This window comes from Pyxicephalus adspersus, chromosome W (genome assembly GCF_032062135.1).
Source record: "Pyxicephalus adspersus chromosome W, UCB_Pads_2.0, whole genome shotgun sequence".
In the NCBI taxonomy this organism is placed as follows: domain Eukaryota; kingdom Metazoa; phylum Chordata; class Amphibia; order Anura; family Pyxicephalidae; genus Pyxicephalus; species Pyxicephalus adspersus.
In genome coordinates this window covers 9,534,567-9,557,565 of record NC_092870.1, presented here as the reverse complement: position 1 = coordinate 9,557,565, position 22,999 = coordinate 9,534,567, and the positions used below count along the sequence as shown (strand labels likewise).

Below are 22,999 nucleotides of genomic sequence, written 5' to 3'. Positions count from 1 at the left end.
CGAGGATGAGAGCTGCCGAGAGCTGGGCGGGGTATTCAAATCAGCCGGGCGGAGCAACCGGCTAAAAACCTCTGGGGAGAACTATGTGCTACTTTAGAACAGCAGAAATTCAGTCAGTTTTGTCAAATATGTTTTTTTTGTTTTTTTCTGTTCTGTTAGTACTAGTAAGAATGTTACTTTGCTATGCTATGATCAATATCTCTGGATTTTATGGTGTAAAACAGACATATAACTATATGGGCAGCATGGTGGCTCAGAGGTTAGCACTCCAGCCTTTGCAGCACTGGGTCCCAGGTTTGAATCCCAGCTATAGGGCACTATCTGCATGGAGTTTGCAGGTTCTTCCTGTGTTTGCATAGGTTTCCTCTGGGTGCTCCGGTTTCCTTCCACATTCCAAAACATGCAGTTAGGTTAATTAGCTTCCACCCAAAAAAAATTGAAAATGTTCTAAAGACATATGATATATAATGACTTATGGTAGAGACATTAGATTTGAGTGACATGACTGGTCTTATTGCTAAAATGGTTTATGTTTCTCTCTTTGTAGATTTCACGGTTGTACCTGGTCATCCCATTTCGGTAGAGGTCTATGAACCAAATATTCCAAGAGCGTTGGTGTTCCAGAAAATGATAAAGAAATGATAGCTGCACAAGAAATCCAAACAGACTTCAGTCTCCTCCAGTAAGTGTTTCTCTGTTAGTGTAATTGTTTAAAGAACTGAATGAAAAATTTCTCTTGCAAAAGCACTGAATGGTTAATACTCCTAATTTTGAAATATTTATAGCTATTACTAGGAGATGGTCGCAAGCATTTAAGCATATTCAAATGTCACTAAAAATCGCCTTTAAAGATTCTTATATATAATTGTTGTTTTCAACTTTACAGTATATTTTAGTTTGAACAAATTTCAATATATTTATTTATATGTTTCTTTTAAAGGCCCCTGGATCCTGCCATTCATGATCTGGGCCCACTTTCCTGCAATGTCCCACCCAGGTATGTTCTTTAAAAAATGTTATTGTAACACGTCCTCACTTGTTCAAGTGTGCATTCACCCAAGATGTGATATACTCCGCTTTCCTTAAAAGTAGTGAGTAGGCTACATCGTCGACACCTAGTGTTAATGTCAGTTTTGTAGTCCAGCAAGGGAGAACTTACATGGGGCTGACAACTACATAGGAGTGTTGCCATGGCAAAATATTATTTCATGGAACTTTATTTTCAATAAAATAACGCCTTTTTATCATATTATAGGGACACAGAAACCCATTTCTCATCTGACACAGACTTTGATGACATCGAAGGTAAAGTTCCAAAGCAAGGCAAAGGAAAGGTATGTTGGAATGTAATTTTGCCTAATTAAGAGCTGTTAATAGACAGAAGGCACATCCTAAATTACTGTTTTTTTTTTTCTTTTTTGTAGAAAGGCAAAAAGGTTGCCACAGAGAAAGGAAAAGGTTCTCTAAAACCTGGAGGCTCTAATTGGATGAATGGTCATAATCAACAAAATGTAGTAGAGAACATGATGCTCTTTGAAGTGGTTAAAATGGGCAAAAGTGCAATGCAGGTAATACTCTATAATGCATTAATTCTGACACGTTTGCTGATTAGTATGGGGGGAAAAAAAGAATAAAATAACACTACGAACAAACTCCAGATGTTTAGCATCATTTTTTTTCACAACCCTTTTCTAGTTTTGTAGACAGCCAGCAGATTTTGGCTACTCTTTTTATTTTTTACCACATATGCAAGACTACCTGTTTATAAACTATTTACAGCATGCGTAACAATTTTCACCATTCTTGGTGAATAGGCTAATTTATACACAAGGTTATGTGCTTATAGTAGTGATATTGTCAGATGTATAGGGAATTCTATACATCCATATGCATGTAATAAGCTCCTGATAGGAGTTATGTGGACTGGATGTTTTTCATGAGGTCTTATTTCCCGGTTAAGGTATTGAGTTTTAAGCACTAGAAGTGATTAACATTATACTTTTCTTTGAGAGATGTGAATGTTTTTTGTTTTCTAATCACATTAATCCTATAATGAGGTAAAACATTAATTTGTTGTCCTTTTTAACAGTGAAGTGGTCAAGCAAATTTACTCTTTTTATGAGAAAATAAACGGGTAGACAGTGGAGTAGCAGTTGATATAGTGTACTTGGACTTTGCTAAAGCATTTGAGACCATACCCCACAGACGTTTATTATGTCAGCTAGGGTCAATAGGCTTAGAAAACTTATTATGTAAATGGATGTAAACTGGCTTGACCTCCCCAGCAGTAACCCTGGGTGTGACTCCAAAAAAAAAAAAAAAAAAAAAAAAAAAAAAAAAAAAAAGCTGAAAAGCGGTAACCCCGATTCACACTCTGGGTAGTTAAAAAAGTAAAAAAATAAAGGCTTACCTGAATCCTTCAGGCTCCTGCCATCCTCTGGCCGCGTCCTCTTCCTCGATCTGTCCCCCGACGAGTACGCTGCTGTTCCCCGGGAGTTCTCTGTGATGCTGGAGCGTACAGCCATTGCTAGGGCCGTGGCGGGGATTTCAATTTTTTTTGTATTGCATTCAAAACAAAATAGCTATTGAATGCAATACACTGAATTTATGTCTAAAAGCTGTACATTGTCTTTCATGAAAATTTATTTTACAGTGTAATATAATAGTATAAAGTTTAAAACCCACAATCATGTCAGTTTATTATTACATTTATTTATTTTATTATTTTGACATGATTTTGTGTTTTAAATTTTAATATACTCATACTATTATACTCTAAAATAAATTTTCTGGAAAAACAATGTACCGCTTTTAGACATAAATCCAGACAGAAATGAACCGCCCTGGAGGTTAAAGACCTCATCCAGAGAGTTGTAATTAATGATTCATACTCTGAATGGTCTAAGGTTATTAGTGCTGTACCCCAGGGTTCAGTGTTGGGACCTTTACTGTTTAACATCTTCATAAATGATATAGAGTTTGGGATTAAAAGTACAATTTCTGTGTTTGCAGATGACACTAAACTATGTAATGGAATTAAGTCCATACAGGATGTCTATAATCTACAAGCAGACCTGGATGTACTGTTTGATTGGGCAGACAAGTGGCAAACGACATTTAATATAGATAAATGTAAAGTTATGCACTTGGGAGCTAACATGCATGCTTCATACTGTCTAGGGGGAATACATTTGGGGAGTCAGAAATGGAAAAGGATCTGGAGGTTCTGGTAGATCATAGACTTAATAACAGCATGCATTGACAAGCTACAATATCTAAAGCTAGTAAAGTACTTTCTTGTATTAAAAGAGGAATAGACTGCAGAGATGGAGATATAATCCTGCCCCTGTACAAAGCATTGGTCAGACCGAACTGAATCTATTCTCCCTTGAGAAGAGACGTATAAGGGGGGATATGATCACCCTGTATAAATATATAAATGGTCCATATAGAGAACTCTCTTCCCCATTATTCACTTTGAGATCATTACAAAGCACAATGGGGCGCTCTTTGCGTCTGGAGGAAAAGAAGTTTGTTTGGGCTGTGAAAATGTGGAATTGGCTCCCTCAGGAAGTAGTTTCAGCAACTACTAAAGATTGCTTTAACCTCCCTAGCAGTTCATTTCTTTCTGGTTTTATATGTTTAAAAGCGGTACATTGTTTTTCATGAAAATTTATTTTACAGTGTAATATAATAGTATGAGTATAATAAAGTTTGAAACACAAAATCATGTAAAAACAATAAATTAAAAAAATCTATATATTTAAAAAAAAATACACATTATACTCATACTATTATATATACTGTAAAATAAATGTTCTTGAAAACAATGTACTGCTTTTACCAAAATAAATCCAATGTATTGCATTCAATACAGTTATTTTGTATTGAATGCAATACAAATAGATTTTGAATTTCCTGCCCCGCGGGCAACGTACACACGCCCTGACGTCACCGATAACTCCCCGGTGACTCATCGGATGCAGAAGCAGGAAGAAGATGGAGATTGCGGTGCGGGACGCTGGCAGATCAGGTAAGGCTGTATTTACTATTACCTTCCATGGGGTTACCACTTCTAGCAACTTTTTTCTACCCCGAGTCACACTCGGGGTTACCTCTAAAGAGGTTAAGAAAAAGCTGGATGCTTTTCTAGAAGCACAGAATATAACTGGGTATTAAGGATTTAAAGTAAAAATAACAGTGACTGTTGATGCAGGGAACATCCGATTGTCTCATGGAATCAGGAAGGATTTTTTTCCCCTGTTGAAGCAAATTGTACCAGGGTTTTTTTTTGCCTTCCTCTGGACCAACTATGTCTTGTAGGGTTTTATATCTGGGATATGTTTATTTCCCTAGTGGTTAAACTTGATGGACTTTTTTTTTCAATCTGACTTACTATGTAAATATATGCTTTTGAAATCCTTTAAAGGTTTCTCTTTTTGATGATTTTTGTGGGGTATTTTTTCTTTGTCTTTGTAGTCTGTGGTTGATGACTGGATAGAGGCGTATAAACACAACAGAGATGTCGCACTTCTTGATCTCATAAACTTTTTCATTCAGTGTTCTGGATGCAAAGGTATGATATTTATGCAGCATGCCATTTCAAACAGAGAGAAGTCTGTAATTGGAAAAGAACTGATAAGTCTATTCTAGGCCCTGTGATTAGGTGCTCCACTTTGCTTTTTGCCTCTTTCTTTACAACCCCATTTCTTTTTAAAGTTCTCCCCCAGCTTTATACTCCGAAAGCCAACAGAGTGCAATGCGCATTTATAAAGCACATCATTCTTTATAAATGTGCTTAGATTATTTCTTAACCGTGAAGATCTAAAGCCTTACTTTCTGGTTTCAATATTATAATATATGTTATAAAAATATTTGGTACATTCAAAATATTAGCTCATATTTAACTTGTCCCTGACTAAAAGGAAATTTATAATTGCTCCTACCGGGATATATAAGATGGTATATTGAAAAGTTTGGCTATTTTACGATGTATTTTTAACCAGCAGTTTTTAAAAGGGGAGAAAAAATCTTTGTATTGTGGGCAGCACTATCAATCTGCTTCATTGGGCCTGATTTATTAATGCTCTCCAAGGTTGCAGAGGAGGTCACACTTTCATCTGTGAAGCTGGCTGATCCAGCAATGGAATGGATTTGTTCAGTCATTTGCTATTAGTAAATGTTTTGAATTCTGGAACAGATCCATTCCAGGTTTGCTGGATCACCCAGCCTAACGGATGAAAGTGTATTCTCTCCAGCCTTGGAGAGCATTAATAAATAAGGCCCACTGTGTGAACTAGAAGCTTAAGAAATCTATTATTTGTTTATAATTGTGACTTCTGGTTTTGTCCTTTTTTCTTTTTAATGCCTGTGATAAAACTGTGTGGCTGGCAACTCCTGGGAGTGACATGCAGCTGTGGCCATGATGCATATCTTTCTGACCACCATTATGTGGCGAAAAAAAGTCTTGATGCTTTTGAGAATCACGCTACGAACTGCTGCAGATGCATGCAGCCAGATTCAAAACTGTTTTTCAACTTCTCCATTTTCTTGAATGAGGGAGGTTAGTCACATCACAGTTGAGCCTGTGGCAAAACATGGAAATGACCATTAATGATCTGTAATGTATCAGTATGTGTGATTTTTAAGATTTAAAAATTAAGCAGCCTTTATTTAAACATCCACTCTTTTGAGCAACAGGTGTTGTCACTGGAGACATGTTTCGTCACATGCAAAATTCAGAAATCATCAGAAGAATGACTGAAGAATTTGATGAAGTATGTTTTTATTTTTTCTTTAAAATATTTGGTGAACCGGGCATGATGAACTTATAGTGTAATTATTGACACAATCTTTGCCTTTATAGGATAGTGGAGATTACCCTTTAACAATGGCTGGTCCACACTGGAAGAAATTTAAATTCAGTTTTTGTGAGTTCATTGGTGTTTTAGTGCGCCAATGTCAGTACAGCATAATATATGATGAGTATATGATGGACACAGTCATCTCTCTTCTCACTGGACTTTCTGATTCCCAAGTTCGAGCATTTCGACATACAAGTACATTAGCAGGTATGTATTTACTTCTTTATCATGAGTTAGTTGGCTACAATAGTTGGTTTTGAAGGGAATAATATTAGGTTATTTGTAATAAAAATAACGTTTTTTTTTCCCCCCTTTCCCTTGTTTTGAGCAGTCTGGGGGAAGGGTTAGACCCTCTGTCTGTGTGACCATTGTCTCTAAGACAGAACGTAAAGTGAATAATACATTTTAGATATGTCATGATCTCATGAGGTTAAGGAAGAACCTTTGTTTGGAGACAGCTGTCTAGCAAAATGCAGACAGCCTTTATAAAGACCACTGTCTATTCCCCAGTGGCTCTTAAAATCTGCATTTCTGAACCTCCTGTTTGAAAGCATTGGGGACATTCCCCTTTCATTTCCTTAAAAGGTGGTTTATCTTGTAACCAACACATCTGTGGGGCAAGTGTCTGAGCTGCTGGCCACCTTATTTTGCTATTTGCTTTTACTTGTCCAAGGTCATTTTTTGTTTTAGCATAAAGTCAAGGTGTGATGTTAAGGCCCAGAGCATCCCTTCTTCCTAAGGTTGTTTCTTCCATTCACCTTAACTAGGACATTGAAGCTGGCCACATGAGCAGAGGAACCCAAAGAAATGTGGTTGTGGTTTAGGCTGTTCAACTGTAAGCATTTGTTCCAGATATTTGCAAGACTTCCTCCTGTCGTCTTTTCACACTTTTCCTACCAGGTTGATGCGTCCACAGTCCACTTGGGGCTCACAGGTTTTTTAGGCAGCTCTAGAAAGTCCTTTTTTCCGTTTTTTTTTTTTTTTTTTTTTTTTTTTTTTTGGCTCCATAAGTGATCGTTTGCCTTAGTGCCCACCCCTCCAAACCCAGTATTTCTGCTTTTGGACATCTTCAAAAACTAAAGTGAAATTAAATAATTAAAAAAAAAAAAGTTAGAAAAATTACCGGAAATGGTTAAAATAAACTGATTTTACTTTTTCACTGTTCTCACTGTCCAGAAATGTACCATGTTTTTTTTTTCCCCTTTTTTTTTTTTTTAAACAGGGCCTTCAAAAATCTTTGCTTGTATATTATCCACAGTACTACTAAATGTCTTTAGTGGTATGCAATATGTTATGTAAACCATAAAACTTTTAGCATTTTTTTAACAATTCTTCTTGTAGCAATGAAGTTAATGACGGCCTTGGTTAATGTTGCTCTGAACTTGAGTATCAACATGGACAATACCCAAAGGCAGTATGAGGCAGAGAGAAACAAGATGATTGGAAAGAGAGCCAATGACAGACTGGAACTTTTACTGCAGAAAAGAAAGGAGGTTAGTTGTCTTTTTCAGGGATGCTATTGCTGAAATTAGAGCTATATGCATAGAAGAGATTGGTGTTTGGATGAAAATGTACAGTGATGCCTTCTTAAATGACAGCTATTTAAAATATGTTGGTTGGACAATGCATGATAAGGTAAGCAGTGGTTTCTGTGGATTAGGGTCATGCATAGCTTTTGCTCATTGCCTACCTTTACTTTAGTTCTGATATGTGGGAGTACATGTTCGATAGACTAGCCAGATAGAAATAGCAGTGTCCATTGTACAAAAATACTTGGAGAAATAATATTGTAACTCTGGATTGCAATAACTGTTGTGACATTGCATAAACTTACCGAATCCATTCAAATACTGTTAGAAGTATTAGGAGCGTGTGACTTTTGTATATTATGAATAATAGACTTTTTTTTTTATAGCAAGGAGAAGTTCGACTTAAATGTCTTACAGCGCTGCAAGGCCTCTATTACAACAGAGAGCTAAACTCAAAACTAGAGTTATTCACTAGTCGTTTCAAGGTATTTTATTTTACTTTTTTTGTTTTTAAAAGTGTTTTAAATGTTTCTGAAGTCTATATATCTGATGGAATCCTTCTTTCTTTTGCAGGATAGGATTGTATCAATGACTCTCGATAAGGAGTATGATGTAGCAGTACAGGCAATAAAGCTCCTAACACTGGTTTTACAGTAAATACATTTGATTAACTTTACTCTCCCACCCCCCTTTTCAGACAATCATTTTCAATGTTCTTATGATACTGTGCAATGATGCAAAATAATGCAAATAAAATCTGAAAGAGAACCTGTCAGGATAGTCATGTAGTCATTTACCTTGAACAAGTATGTTGTAGTTTAGAAATTTGAGACCTCGTTGGGTGCTGTGCTTGTTCAAGTCAGTAGCTCGCTAGGTAGCTCTGGATAACAGCCGTAAAGCTCTTCTGCCTAAAACCAAGCCAAGTTTAAGGTGAAGTCCTTGGAGGGCTGTATAAAAGTATACTTGGTTATTATTTTTTTTGTGTAAATTGTATTGATAATATATTTAGCACTGTGCATCTGAGCTGCACATTTGAGTCCCAGCTATTAGAATCCCAATAAACAGTAGCAAGCTTGTCCTGTAAGTGAGCAGTGACATTACCCATACATCTGTCCTCGTGCATGTGTTTTTTATTAATATATTTTCTTTCTTCAACTGTATGTTGCACTGATTTTTTTTTTTTTTTTTTGTAGAAGTAGTGATGAAGTTCTTGCTGCTGAGGACTGTGAAAATGTTTACCATTTAGTGTATTCTGCACATCGACCTGTAGCTGTTGCAGCAGGGGAATTTCTGTACAAAAAGTAAGTTATAAACAAAAGTTTGAATAAAAACTCCAAACGAGAGTCCGCTTCTTTATATATGTAACCAAAGAGCCTGTTTATTCAAAGTGTTTGTCAGGTCACAAAAAGTGCAGTACATCTCCTGCATTACCTGTGCAATCACTCAGAAACAATCGCCTCCTCATTTTATTTTGTAGTAGTAACTATGATCTTTCAAAAAGAGTCCCTAAAAGCAGCACATGCATATACACAATCTCAAGCCACTTCAATTTACTGTAGCTGTAATGTCAAATGGTTAACATTTAGGTTACTGGTATGACTGCATGGCAAATATTGTTTCTGACAATTTGTCTGTTGAGAAAAAAAGATGCTTTACTTGTTACTTTTAGATTATTTCCCCCAATTTTCAACTTTTGAAAATAGACTAAAAAACCTTAACCTGCAAGTATGTAAAGAATATTTTTGTCTTTTGAGAAGTAAGTTTTGAAAACTTTCCTTGTGCATTGAAAATAGTCTTATGTGATGTGATTTTTGAATGTGCATAAAATGTTTTTAAATGGTTGAATTTGTATATTTTCTAGATTGTTCAGCTGTCGGGAGCCTGAGGATGATGGGATTTTAAAAAGAAGGGGAAGGCTTAGCCCAAATGTGAATCTTGTCAAGACATTGGTCTTTTTCTTTTTAGAGAGTGAGGTACTGTCATGTTTGTTATGCTTACTGCCATACAACTTTGTGTAATCATTATTTCTAGACGTTAAGCCATTTCAAAATCTGTATGTTTTTTTTATGTCTGGTCACTTGATTTTGAGGCCTAATCTTTTTTCATTTTACCAGTATTTTTAAAAGGTTTTCTTTTTAAAATGAAGTGGAGTGAACTTCAAAATTACTAGATGACTTTGAAAGTGCACACCTAAGGACATTTGCATGCTTTTTAACGTGACCAAGGGTTCTCGTCTCAGGCAAGGGTGAACTCTGAGAGGTTGAGTAGGTAGATGTCTGCTAAAGTAGAGGTTGTCGGTAAAATTTCACAGATCTTGGCTATAGCTATAACCCAAAATCTTGTGTAGCATTGCCTGACAGCTTAGTAATAGAGCATCATTGCGCTGTGTTAATAGATTTTTCTCCAATTTTAAAATGGCATTTAATGTTCACTCTACTTTTAAAATGTTCTGTGCCTAAAATGCAAATCCCATCTGCACCTGTTTCTTTTAATAATTGAAGCTTATTTCATTTATAGCTGCATGAACATGCTGCATACCTTGTAGACAGTATGTGGGACTGTGCTACAGACTTGCTAAAGGATTGGGAGTGCATGAATAGCTTGCTGTTGGATGACCCTTTAAATGGGGAGGAACGTAAGTATTTTTCATTTGACACTCTACAAGAATTCTGAAAGGGTTTTTGATTGATCCGTTGTGAACCAACTGCTGGAGCTTCCATAATTGGTAAGGATACACAGAGAACGAATACCTGGCGTAATAGAAGGTTCATAGGAATTATGGGGGAAAAAAGTGTTTTTTTTTTTTTTTCTCCCCCCCTCTCTTATAAAGGCCTGATTTAAGTACGTCATTCTTTGCCTAATAGGGTAGGCAACATAATTATGTTTAAATGTAGCCCACTGTGCAGCCTTGAGACCTTCTTTTCATTCCCCTTTTCTCTTAAGGTCTGTGTAAGGAACTAAAATAAGCTTATTTTACTTGTTGCTGGAAATAAAGCTTTTGCGTGGTAATATTTCAGAACTTTGCTTTGATTGAGAGTTCCTAATTGTCCTAGAAAATATAATTGTCACAAGGATTTAAATGTTTATGCAAACTGGTGTTATGGTTATGTTGATTTATGCACCTGCAGCAAAATATTATTCAGAATGAACGTTCTTAAGTTTGTAGTAAATTAGCCAATCGGGTTTTAACTAATTGTTTACCAATAAATTGGCAAAAATAAACTCGACATATTGAGGGCTTACATTTACAGTCTCATAGGTATGTCAGGTGTGTTGTTACTGTAATAGATATAAGTTACATACACAAAAAAAAATCCTTCAAAGGGTAGAACTAAACACTGACAGTTTAAAACTGTATTATTATTATGAGGCTGCCACCATTCTACTGTCTTTACTACCTTATTGAATCGCTGACCTGGAAGGGCTGTGTACAATGGGATTTCAGACTTCCCTGACTGTATGCTTCTCACATACTGCATCAGTGACAACACATGAAGTAACATATCCTCAACGGGGGCACAGACCAAAAAAATTGCAACAGCAAATATTTTCAACTAGAGATGAGCGAACCGAATTTGCAATGAATCCGAATTTCCGCTTGATTGGTGGTAATGAATTGCAATTTTTCCTAAAATGGCGGCTACACGTGTGAGGACATGGGGCAAGGAACTCTGGGAAGGCGGGATGACCCATAATGCCATGCATGCAGCCAATCAGCAGCCAGCCCTGTGATGTCACAGCCCTATAAATAGCCTCAGCCATCTTGGATTAAGACATTTTACAGCATTCTGAGTGCAGGGAGAGACGTGTGCAGGTGCTGGGAGAGTGATGGCAAAAACCTCATTGTGAGAAAAAAAACTAAAAAAACGATTTATAAGTGCAGGGAAAGGATAGGGAGGAATCATTTCACAGCATCTTAGTGCAGGGAGAGACATCAGAAGGTGCTAGGGACAGTGCTAGAAAAGCAAATTACAAGTGCAGGGAAAGATTTGGGGATCCAAATAGCCATTATACAGCTCTGTCATTCCAGCAATTTATATATCCAGAAAAATATATACGTAGTTCACTGTTGCAGTGATTTGTGGTAAAAGCGTTTAGTGACCTATTTCTGTACAAAAATAAAAATATATTTTCTTCGCTTTTAGGTGTGTTTTAGTTTGCTTTACTTTTACTTGAACTAAATAAATTTATGTCAGACAGAGAAGTGGCAGGCCATGCACAGAGGAGTGACAGAGGCCTAAATGTTGCCGAGAGACAATAGTATGTGTGCACTCATCCAACAGCGCAGAAGCTGAATGTACTCCTGTCCAAGTTGCTGGTGCTGCAGTCCCTCCCTTTCCAAGTGGTGGACTCTGCACCTTTCAGAAAACTGATGGCTTGTGGAGAGTCCCAAGCCGTCATTTCTTTGCAAAAAGGCAGTACCAGCCCTGCACAAATCTGTAGAACAGAAGGTGGGCCAGTCCTTGAGCCTGTCGGTGTCTGCCAAAGTGCACGGTAGCGCCGACGGGTGGAGCTGTAACTGTTGCAGAGTATGAATGCTGGGTACAGTGGACCCATCCTAGAACAGCCATTGTGGGTTAACAGAAACTTTTATTGGAACATGCATGCAAAAACTGAAGGTCTCCTTACATAGTTAATGACGCAGGATATATGTAACACATCATAGAAAAACAGAGAGAAAAAACCACAAGTAAGAATTAGTAACAGTGACATCTAGTGTTATAATTATGAACTGCAGTCAATCCAGCACTAGACTAAGCTGTAAGATATAGTACCTCCAACAGTAACTACGGTCAGGGACAATATGTGTCCTTTACGGCCCACTGGGTGAATGTGATTCCTGCACAGCCACACCAGCAACTTGGCCAGGTGACACCGCTTCCGCCTCCACCTTCTCACGCTGCTGGTCCTGAACTCTTCCACCCATCTGCAAGACATAAAAATGGCCAGGAAACTTTGCATGCACTTCAGCCACTCGTACACAGCAAAGCACACCCTCCTTGAGCTGCAGCGGCAGAACGGCATCCCCCAACATAGGCTGATATGCGACGTTTGCACCCTCCATATGTTGGACCGACTATACAGAGAAAGGCCATCAACGAATTCTTCATGATCCAAGCGGATAGGAGTACTCCCATGTGTAACTTCGATGTCAGCCAGTGGCAGCTCATGCGTGGCCTTTGAGGAGGCCACATTATTTGTCAGTCGCCAGGACTACAGGATGAACCACGTCATTCCACTGCTTCATGTCCTGGTAAATCTGGCTGGTCAGGGGACTGGAGACGTGGCGCCTAGATCTCACGGCCACATGAGCCCTGTGGGGGCTGAACTGGAGAAGGAGGACATTGGATCAAAGGCAATGTATAGCGAAATGGGTGGTTTTTCTACTCAGGTGACAGAAGAGGAGGAGCAAGAGGGAGATGAGGAAGACGAGGCAGAGGACCCAAACACACCGTGGCAGTAGAGATGGAAGCAGGGAGTCCCTCCGAGTCACTTGCAGAAATGGCCCGCTGCATGCTCGCTTGCGCAGTGACAGCCGAATTGTCACCATTCGGCAGAGGGATGACCCTGGCTCTCCACCTTGTTGGACCCTCACTACTGGTCCAAAATTGGGGGCCTTTTTTACAACCGGTGAGAGGGAGGACAAACTGAACTACTACAGAGACATGTAGTCAGTTGGCCGCTGCCTATCTGCACCATTGTCCATCCTCTCGCAGGTCTGACCGGGGGGCCCTCTGCACTCACGTTCCACTGCCATGGCTGCTGGGAAGGGGTCGGGTGGCAGGAGCAGTACCAGCTCCATCAGCAGCAGCCTGAGTCTAGAGTCACTGATGGGCAGCTTTCTTCACCCGCATAGTAAAGAAACTACTCACCAGCAGCTAGACATAGAGCAGAACCTGAACCAGCAGGTGGTGGCATACTTGGAGTGCACCCTGCCAGCCGTCATTGAAGATCCGCTGGACTACTGGGCAGCCAAACTAGATTTGTGGCTGCAACTGGCCAAGTTTTCCCTGGAAAAGCTGTCCTGTCCGGCCAGTAGTGTGGTATCAGAGCGGGTGTTTAGTGCGGCGGGGGCCATAGTTACCCCAAGAAGAACTCGCCTGGGCACCGAAAATGTGGAGAGACTGACCTTTGTTAAGATGAATCGGGCGTGGATCAGCCAGGATTTCCACCCACCAATGCCTGATGCATCTGATTGGATGATCCATGCCGCCTGACCCAAACCTTGACAAAAGAGACCGGTTTCTTCTGGCTACCTGCCCCAGCTACTACTCTGATGCTGCCACCCCCCTGATGCCACACATCAGATGCCAAGTGCTCCTTTCACCCACCTTCGTCAGCAGGTACTGGTATTGCCACCCACGGTCACTGGGTCACTTTGTGGTGTCCTAATGCTGCTGCCGCCTCCAGACTGTCATTGTGCCACTCTGTGGTCTCCGCCTAATGCTGCTGCTGCCGCCACCTTCAGACTCTCATTGTGCCACTCTGGCCAGTCATCCCTGTGGTAAATTTTCTGACACCTCCTGCTCCGAACCCAAAAGTTAAAAGGATCAAGAGGCCCCACTTTCACACTCTATTCATTCTGAAAATCCTAATGCTGCCGCCACCTCCAGACTGTCATTGTGCCACTCTGTGGCCTCCGCCTCATGGTGCTGCTGTCGCCACCTCAGTCACCCTCTCCACTCTGTCAGGGGGGGCTCTACTTGTATAAGCGGTTAATGGAACAGGTTCTGTAGACATCTATGTGGAATCAGCTGACAAGGGTGTAAAAGGAGTGCGCTTCTTCTTGACACTAACATGGACCTGTAAGGCTGAGTTAATACTTGAGTTATTTGGTCAGTTTTGACCCCGAGACTGCCCAAATAAGTGAAGTGTGCAGTGATTCTAATAGCGACGTGTCATACTGACTCAGTATTTCACTACCACAGCAGACTCCCTATGCGTGTTACTGAAAGGCACAGTGTTCTACACCACTATCAAGACTCTCTGCAGCCTGGAAAATAGCCGTTTTTTTTTAATGCGATTCGCTGCGAATAAATTCGTTTCGAAGCGAATCTTTTCGGAAAATTCGGCAAAGTGGCCGAACCGTTTTTTCGAGAAATTTGCTCATCTCTAGTTACAACCAAAAATGAATTTAATATCACATAGTTAACTGTTGTGTCTGTATTATAGCAGTGCATCCTAGATTTATTTTACATTTTATGATGGGTTCTGTACTTTTAGGAGGTAATGATTTGCCTTAATGAATATGTAGGCCTAGAATATTGCCTTTGCATATGAGATCTGGGTATATCTGCTTTGGTCTTCTCGGAAGGAAGCCCATCCACCAAAGCTGCTTGGTGTACTTCAATAGGGCTACAATAGTATTTTCTAGTTATTCAAACCTGCCACCTAACAGGGATGTCTGTCTACTAGTAACACCTTTCTATGTCCTACTACAGATATATGTTGCCTTAATAAAATATTTTACATATTCTTAGACTTCTCATTAGTGATGCTGGTAAACTGTGTAAAGCTGTTCATGTATCTTGCTGAAGTGTATGCATTGTTAAACTGTAAAGTGTTTTTATTATGTAATTGACTATTATGTGACACACACAAGTTGTTTACTAGTAGTTTCTGGTGCAATGACAAATATAGTACATATATCGCTTTGCCATTCATTTTTTATGTAGCCTGTGATTTTTCTTTATTGTAGCGCTCACAGATCGGCATGAAAGTGCATTAATTGAAATCATGCTTTGTACAATTCGACAAGCCGCTGAATGCCATCCTCCTGTTGGTAGAGGAACTGGAAAAAGGGTACATCTTTGAATTTTTTTTTTTTTTTTTATTTAAAACCTTGTTAATTTTTTTCTTTTTCTTAGGTGTGATTTGAAGTGTTTAAACAAAAGACCAAATAATTTAATATTTTGCAGCTTACAAGAATTTAGCTGTAGTGGCTACTAGATTTTTAATTTGTTTTTTTCTTTTTACCTTTCTGTAACTCCTCCTAGATCTAGTGTTTTAACACTGACAACTGTTTAAAACTGTAGATGAGATTCTTGCTACTTATTTGGACTGCAGAATACTTCCATTTTCCTTGTCCTTTCCATTACAATTATGTCCAACAACTAAAATGTCTGTGTATTGCATTAGGAAAGGGTCCGAGTCAGAAAAGGTTTTCATTTTTACATATTTTGTTTTTCTTTTCTTTTGTTTAGGTGTTGACTGCAAAAGAAAAGAAAACCCAGTTAGATGACAAAACAAGACTTACAGAGCTCTTTGCTGTATCTCTTCCCCAGCTGTTAGCAAAAGTATGTACTTTGGTTATTTGTCTTCAATACGTTAGTACATCTGAACATTATTTTTTAAATACTGGTTAGTCTGGATTCTTGTTAGTAGTATTTAGAGTTCATCCAGAACTAATTTTTTAGTATACCGTGGGATCAATTGCAGTTTATTTATCTGATGACTTAAGGGAGGTGAATGGAATTGGCAATATTACTTTCCTGCAACTACAAGCTCTAAAAGGAGACGTGTTTACCCCCTCAACTTCACAAATAAATGTAAGTGGTAATGAGTCCTAGTCAAAGTATGAAAAAAGTAATGAATTTACGGATTTGCTAAACCCACTACAGTATTTTTACTGGCACATCCTTTTAGCTTTTATGCCTCCACAGTTCGGATATTTCCACACAGCATATTGGGAGCTAGTTCATAGTCTAAGTACATATACAAGTTGCCTCATAATTTTTTTTTTTTTTTTTTTTTTTAAAATGAAGGTTTAGTTTGTACTTTGTTTTACATTGTTAATATAGTTGCTTTTGCCATTTTGTTTAGTTTCCATGCAATTGCTATGATTGTTAAAACTAAAAAAAGCACCATATATTTTTTTTTTTTTTTATTATAGTATTCAGTAGATGCAGAGAAACTAACAAATCTTCTGCTCCTGCCACAGTATTTTGACTTGGAAATTTATACAACAGGACGTTTGGAAAAGGTAACTTTGATAAATACAGACATAATATGTATATGTGCCCAAAACTTGCCATATAATTAGTGGTGGTGTTCGAATTCGGGTCGACCCAGCCCGAATTTTGTTGGATTCGACGCCCCGAATTCGACCCTCCCACAATGCCTAGGGACCTTCCCTATGTTGCCTAGGGCCCTCCAATAACAGCAGGGATGCTCCCCTCCATGTTTGTTGTGGCAGGCAGCTATTGGCCTATTATAAGGCCAAGGCGTGCCTGCATTTACCACTCCTGGCAGAGATTTGCTAGCATCACAACCTTTCTGTGCTGATTGGCTTGCTTTGTCAAAGTTAAAAAAAGTGCTTTACCTAGACTGTCACACTCGCACTATTAGTCAGATAGATTGCTGGATTGTACTGTATTGGCGCAGTCCTGAAATCTACTGTACTCAGATAGGTAGTGTGTTTCACTGTTAGCTAGATAGATAGATACATAGTCAGTCAGTGTGTTACATATACGCAGCCAGAGGCAGGGTAAAAAATATACAGATATTTAATTCTGATACCACTTGCAATTCATCAAAATAAATATAAAAATTTTCGTAAAAATACAGATAATTTATTTTTGATACCACTTGCTATCTATCCAAAAGGACAGAAAAATGTATGTATTTCTCTACTAAAACTACAAATATTTAAATATGAATCACAGCTCCATTACAAGTGATAAAGGCCTCCAAGTAGATAAAAGCAGAGGGCCCTGAGGGAGGTGCTCAGTAAAAAAAATTAGCCAGTTACACAGCTCCATTGTATGTTATAGACCTCGGAGACAGAGTAGAGGTAGAGGGCCACTAGGGGGAGGAGTAGAAGCAGATGCAGAAGGCTGTGAATGTGCTCTTCCCATCAAGGTGTCAGCAGGCCGTGCAGCAGTGGACGACTAATCAGTACACTCTGCAGAGTGGGTGTTGAAGTCATTGCCGATCCAAGCCTTATTAATTTTAATAAAAGTCACTCGGTCAACATTTTCTGTGGACAGCCGAATCCCCTTGTCACTCACTACGCCCCTAGCTGCACTGAACGCTCTTTCAGATAACACACTTGCGGCTGGGCAGGCAAGGATCTGAATGACATGTTCTGCCAGCTCCGACCACTGCTGAAGCTTGGATACCCAGTAGCCCAGTGGGTCCCTGGCTTTGCAGGTTGCAGATGTCCCATGCAGAGCTCGGGTATTCCTGCACCATGACCGAGTACCGCTGCTGAGTGTCATTGGCAATTGGTGCACGACTGGCAGCTTGCTTCTACTGAAAAAAAGCCTGCATAATTTGGCTTAGACGACCTCTGCCGCCCATGCCGACCTTTACCGCTGCTTAAAGTAGTTGTTTGGCTCCCATGGCTGGTGGAACTGCCATAGGGATCCCTGGTGCTGCTGCAGCTGGAAAGGCTGAGCACAAGTCCCTTACAAGCACTTCTTGGTAGTGCTGCATTTTAGGTCCCCTGTATTGGGGCAAGATCATTTGTTGTTGTATCTCAGGCTTGTAACGTGGATCCAGTAATGTAGCAATCCAATAGTCGTCAGTCTTTGTTTTTATGTGTTGAATGTGTGGATCCTTTGGCTTTGCACTCTTGCATGAAGGGTGTCATGTGGCTTAAACTACCCACAGCTGAGGTAATTCTGGACCCACACTCCTGTGGGTCGAACAGCAGCACAGGGTCGACGTCCTCCTCCGCCTGGTCTTGCCATCCACGGAACATGCCGTCTTTGTGTTTGGGTGGATGGATGCCATGTACCCTCAATATCCTCCTCTGCCCCTTCCTCCCCGTCTCCTATGCCTGCAATGTCCTGCTCATCCTGGATTGGTGGTGCACTATGCATAGTAGGCACGCATGTCTGAGATGATGTTTGGAGCGTCCTCTCTGTGTCGTGTCCAGATCCACCATCATCTGTTCCAGCAGGCATATGATGGGGATGGTGTCACTGACACAGGCCTGATCTCTGTTGATCATCCTGGTGACACAATAAAGTGCACAAGTCCTACATTTGCAGCCACTCCGCAGGGCTGAAGAAAGGTAGTGTAGGTATACACACTCTGCCACGTAATCCACCACAGCTTTCTGTTGTTCAGCCAACCGCTGCAGCATGTAAAAGGTGGAATTCCAACATGTGGCCATGTTCGCTGTAAATCCACCAATCTGGCACTGGCTATGTACGACCGGCGGAAATGCGCTGACAACTTTCTGGCCTTCAGCAACAGCGGCTGGAGGCCTGAGTAATTCCTAAGGAAGCGCTGTACTATAAGGTTCATGACGTGAGCCCGGCAAGGTACGTGTGTGTGTTTCCCACAACGCAGGGCTGCCAGCAGATTGGCCCCGTTGTCACACACGACCTTGCCTGGCTGAAGTCTGTTGGGAGTTAGCCATATGTCCTCCTGCTCCCACAAGACACTTAAAATGGCTGCGCCCGTGTGGCAGAGGGGACCCAGGCGTTGCAACCTCAGGACTGCGTGACAACGTCTGAATTGTGCACCGAAATAGCAAACTGCTGGTTGTTGCTGGCGGTGAACAGATGCTGCCAAATAGGAGGTGCTGGGTCTCTATGGCAAAGTGTCCCTGGAGGAAGAGGTTGAGGCACAAGAGTCAGAGGATGTGGAGGTTGAGGGGGAAATTGCATGGGGATGTGCTCTGGGCGGCGGTAGGTATGCAGGCCTTCCTGCAGTTGCATCTTCCCCTGCTGCCACCAAAGTTACCCAGTGAGCTGTATAGGAAATATATCTTCCCACTCCATGCTTGCTCGACCAACTCAAATTGCTGGCAGCAGCACGGGTAACTTTGGTGGCAGAAGGAGGTTCCCCTTTGAGGTCGCTCTGCAACCTCCTCCTCCTCCTCCTCCTCCGCTTCCTGCCTATTATGATCACCTTGCTTGCCCCATGTCAGATCAAGGACATCATCATCAAAAGAGACAGTTTCCCTGTATGTGCCGAAAGGAAGCGGCGGCCTTATGGCGCCAGTTTGAATTGGCTGGTCTGGCTCGGAGTGTTCTGGTGAAAAGTAACTGGGGGGGAAAGCCAACGGCACATGAGTGATCAGAAGGGGACAATCAATGGAACATGAGTGATCATGAGTGACTTTCAACAATAAATGATGCAGATGCGCGGTGTGTGTTGTATGCAGCACTTTCCTTCAGTGGTGACGCTTGTAATATGCAGCACAGTATACAAAATATACGCCAGTATACACTGTGTCTGTGTGTCTGTCTCTCAGTACAAGTGTTATACTGTGCATGCATTCAGGGAGGGTACCCTGCCTCTGGCTGTGTGTATGTAACACACTATCTATCTATCTAATCTATCACACTCTACCTAAGTAAAGTAGATTTCAGGACTGCACCAATACAGTACAAGGAAGCAGTGGCCTTTTGAAGCCAGTTTGAAAAACCAACCTGGACCACCTGTTTATTCGGCTCACCGAGGTGCTGAGCTCCAAATGTCTGGTGATATGCAACATGTTCATGTCTGTTGGATTCAAAGCTGGTGAAGTGCTAGAGTACCCAATTCCTAATGTGCGCTGGGACATCATAGAAGAGAATTTCTACAGCGCCACACTGGCAGATTTGCACCAATTGGATGTGATTGACGTGCACTTCCACTTACGCTTCAAACTGCGCTCCAGGGTTAAAGATGCCACCCACTCGAATCAGCTGGCTCATCGAAAGTATACCTGCATCCTGATGGCTCATATTGATCAAGCCTGGGGCATGCAGCAGGAACAGTGGTGGGCCCGGAGACGGAGCAAGGACGGCATTAGAGGTTGAGGCCATCACCTATATGGACAGTGTAGAAGCTGTAGCTATTGAAGACATGAATGAATGAACGAGATTCCAATCTGTCTCTACCTACTATGTAGCAAAACCACATGAAAGGGAACGGGCTTGGCGGAATCAATGGGGCAAAACGACCCTGTTGAGCTTGAGTCTAGTCTGGCATCTAGTCTGTTTCGCTACATAGTAGGTACAGATTGGAATCTCGTTCATCCATTCATGTCCCCAATAGCTACAGCTTCTACACTGTCCATATAGGTGATGGCCTCAACCTCTAATGCCGTCCTTGCTCCTTCTCAGGGCCCACCGCCTCCTCATGCTGTTATTGCTGCCGCCTGCCCAGTAACCAGCTCTGGATGCCAGTTACCAATGCTGTCCACGATCCCTCTCATCTCCCACCTGCTGCTGCCACCTGTCACTTGTAACGTATAACAGAGCTGTGTAGCTGTCTAATTTTTTGACTGAAAGACCCACCTCAGAGACCTCTGCCTATACTCTGAAGCCTGTGTATGGTTTGTAATGGAGGGGTGAAACCTGGTGGCTAATTTTTGGACCAGAGGAACCCCCTCGTGCCTCTCTCTGCCTCTACTCGGAGACCGTAAAAATCCGGCATGTTCCCTTGACCGCCCCTAAAAATGGCCTTGCGAGCAACAGAAAAAAGACTTTCTTATTTTTTTTTTTTTTTTTTTTACTTGTACAGTGTTGTGCAGAGCTGGGGGAGTCTTGATATGTCTTTTTAAATGTATTTATAGGCTGTAGAAGCTCTCCACCGACCCGAATAACAACCCGAATTTTTCTCCCATTGACTTTAATAGCGTTTGAATTCGACGTTCGATCACCCGAATAATTATGCATTATTCGACCGAGTAGCAGTCGAATTGAATAGTGAGCTATTCCACCAACACTACATATAATTGGTTAAAAATTTGTAACCTTTTTTCATTTTTTTTCAAGCATTTAGAGGCATTATTACGACAGATTCGTAACATTGTAGAAAAGCATACAGACACAGATGTCTTGGAAGCGTGTTCCAAAACCTACCATGCACTTTGCAATGAAGAGTTTACAATTTTTAACAGAGTAGACATTGCGAAGAGTCAGTTAATTGATGAACTGGCAGATAAATTTAATCGCCTTCTCGAGGACTTCCTCCAAGAGGTTAGTAGGATTTCAATGCTGTCAACTTCTATATTGAATTAGCTGTTTATTATTTGTAGATCCTAAAATATGATTCTGTATTTGCAAGTCTTATTCTTTTGAAAAGCAATCGTAAAATAGTCATATAACCTCAATGAGTGTCTGCAGTAAAAGTTGAATTACTTAAAACATGTCTAGAAAGTGAGCATCCACACACTATAGCGATAAAAAAGATAAAATTATTTTATAAATTATAAAAAAGTTTTTTCTATTTTTTAATATAATTTGTGTTTGTCTTGTTTCTTTGATCATCTTTTCCAGGAAGAGGAACCAGATGAGGATGATGCATACCAAGTATTGTCCACACTTAAGCGAATAACGGCTTTCCACAAGTAATTTTTTTTTTTCCTATATCTTTTTACATAGATGCTTTTTAACTTAACCGAGCCATTTTTGTGAAGATGTTTCTCCTGAATTTGGAGGACTCCATTAATCTACTACAATCAAATAATATATATAACTTTCAAATACTTTTTCTCAGAAATAAGTACAAATTTGCCATAGCTCTTTCTTTTCTTTATCATTTTAAATAGCAAAATGTAGCACCTCCCAACTGTTCTAACTCTAAACAGTTTTTAAGGGTCTGTCCTGTGGGGGAATTTTTGCACATTTTCCCCCAGAGACATGCTTTTGCTGCTCTTAGCATTGGTGGTATTTTTTTTTTTTTGATTCTTTATTTGTCTTACAAGTGCTAAAATTTGCGGTTTGTTGTAATTTTGATGATTTTTGTTTTTCAGTGCACACGACCTATCTAGGTGGGATTTATTCAGCAGCAATTACAAGCTATTGAAGACTGGTATAGAAAATGGAGATATGCCTGAGCAGGTCTGTTTTTAAAATTAACTGTCTATCGAATGTGACATCTTAACAACTAAGTTCCTAATTTATCCTATTTATTTTTCAGATTGTCATTCATGCTTTACAGTGTGCGCACTATGTAATCTTGTGGCAACTGGCAAAAATATCCGAGACAGGTTCATCAAAGGTATTTTAAGTCCATTCTTAGGTTGGGATAATCCTTATACCAAGTCTGATCTGATGGAAATTTTTTTTTGTAGGGGGAGTGGATTAATTTGAAGAGGCAAATGAGAGTATTTTGCCAGATATGTCAGCATTACCTTACCAATGTGCACACTGCTGTTAAAGAACAAGTAAGTTATTGTGATTAACATTTTGTAAATTAAGTGATTGATACACATTGGTATATTGCATTATTTAGTAGTGCAGTAAAGGGAAATGAACTCTGTACACATAATCTGGTCCTAAAAGGCAGTAAGTTACATGCTCATCAATACCTTAAGTAGTGGGTATGCTGCTTTTCTACCCCTTATGAATACTACAACAAAAGTTAATGTAAGCACCACCTGGGTGGGTTACCAAAGAAATGGATGCTTTTGCCTGACACTTTTCATACAGGCATTTTACTCATTTGAAAAAGGCAAAGTGCAGATCAAATATATAAATGGGGGAATCTCCTTAACTTGACAGTGTTCGTTTAAGAAGAACAAGACTTTAGCACCTAAGCACTAAGGTGTGTAAAATATTAAAACATACACTGTAAAATGAGCTTGTGTCTAAATTCTGTGCATTGAAATGTGATACATAAATGTTTTGATATGAAAAGCTAAAATTATGTTATTTC

The 22,999-nt window shown here is 40.1% G+C and overlaps 1 protein-coding gene across 1 annotated transcript in view; it reads left to right on the top strand.

Moving 5' to 3' along the window:
* LOC140342786 (cohesin subunit SA-2-like) overlaps positions 1–22,999 on the top strand; it is a 40,710-nt gene that overhangs the window by 5,908 nt on the left and 11,803 nt on the right. Inside the window, 22 exon segments of the mRNA XM_072429138.1 lie at positions 548–682; positions 941–997; positions 1,256–1,334; positions 1,425–1,568; positions 4,480–4,576; positions 5,701–5,777; positions 5,867–6,071; positions 7,206–7,362; positions 7,364–7,499; positions 7,780–7,878; positions 7,967–8,046; positions 8,587–8,694; positions 9,255–9,366; positions 9,911–10,028; positions 15,093–15,196; positions 15,598–15,690; positions 16,287–16,376; positions 21,115–21,318; positions 21,619–21,689; positions 22,095–22,182; positions 22,262–22,342; positions 22,416–22,508. Of these exon segments, the coding sequence (XP_072285239.1) occupies positions 639–682; positions 941–997; positions 1,256–1,334; positions 1,425–1,568; positions 4,480–4,576; positions 5,701–5,777; positions 5,867–6,071; positions 7,206–7,362; positions 7,364–7,499; positions 7,780–7,878; positions 7,967–8,046; positions 8,587–8,694; positions 9,255–9,366; positions 9,911–10,028; positions 15,093–15,196; positions 15,598–15,690; positions 16,287–16,376; positions 21,115–21,318; positions 21,619–21,689; positions 22,095–22,182; positions 22,262–22,342; positions 22,416–22,508 (2,337 nt within the window). The 5' untranslated portion in view covers positions 548–638.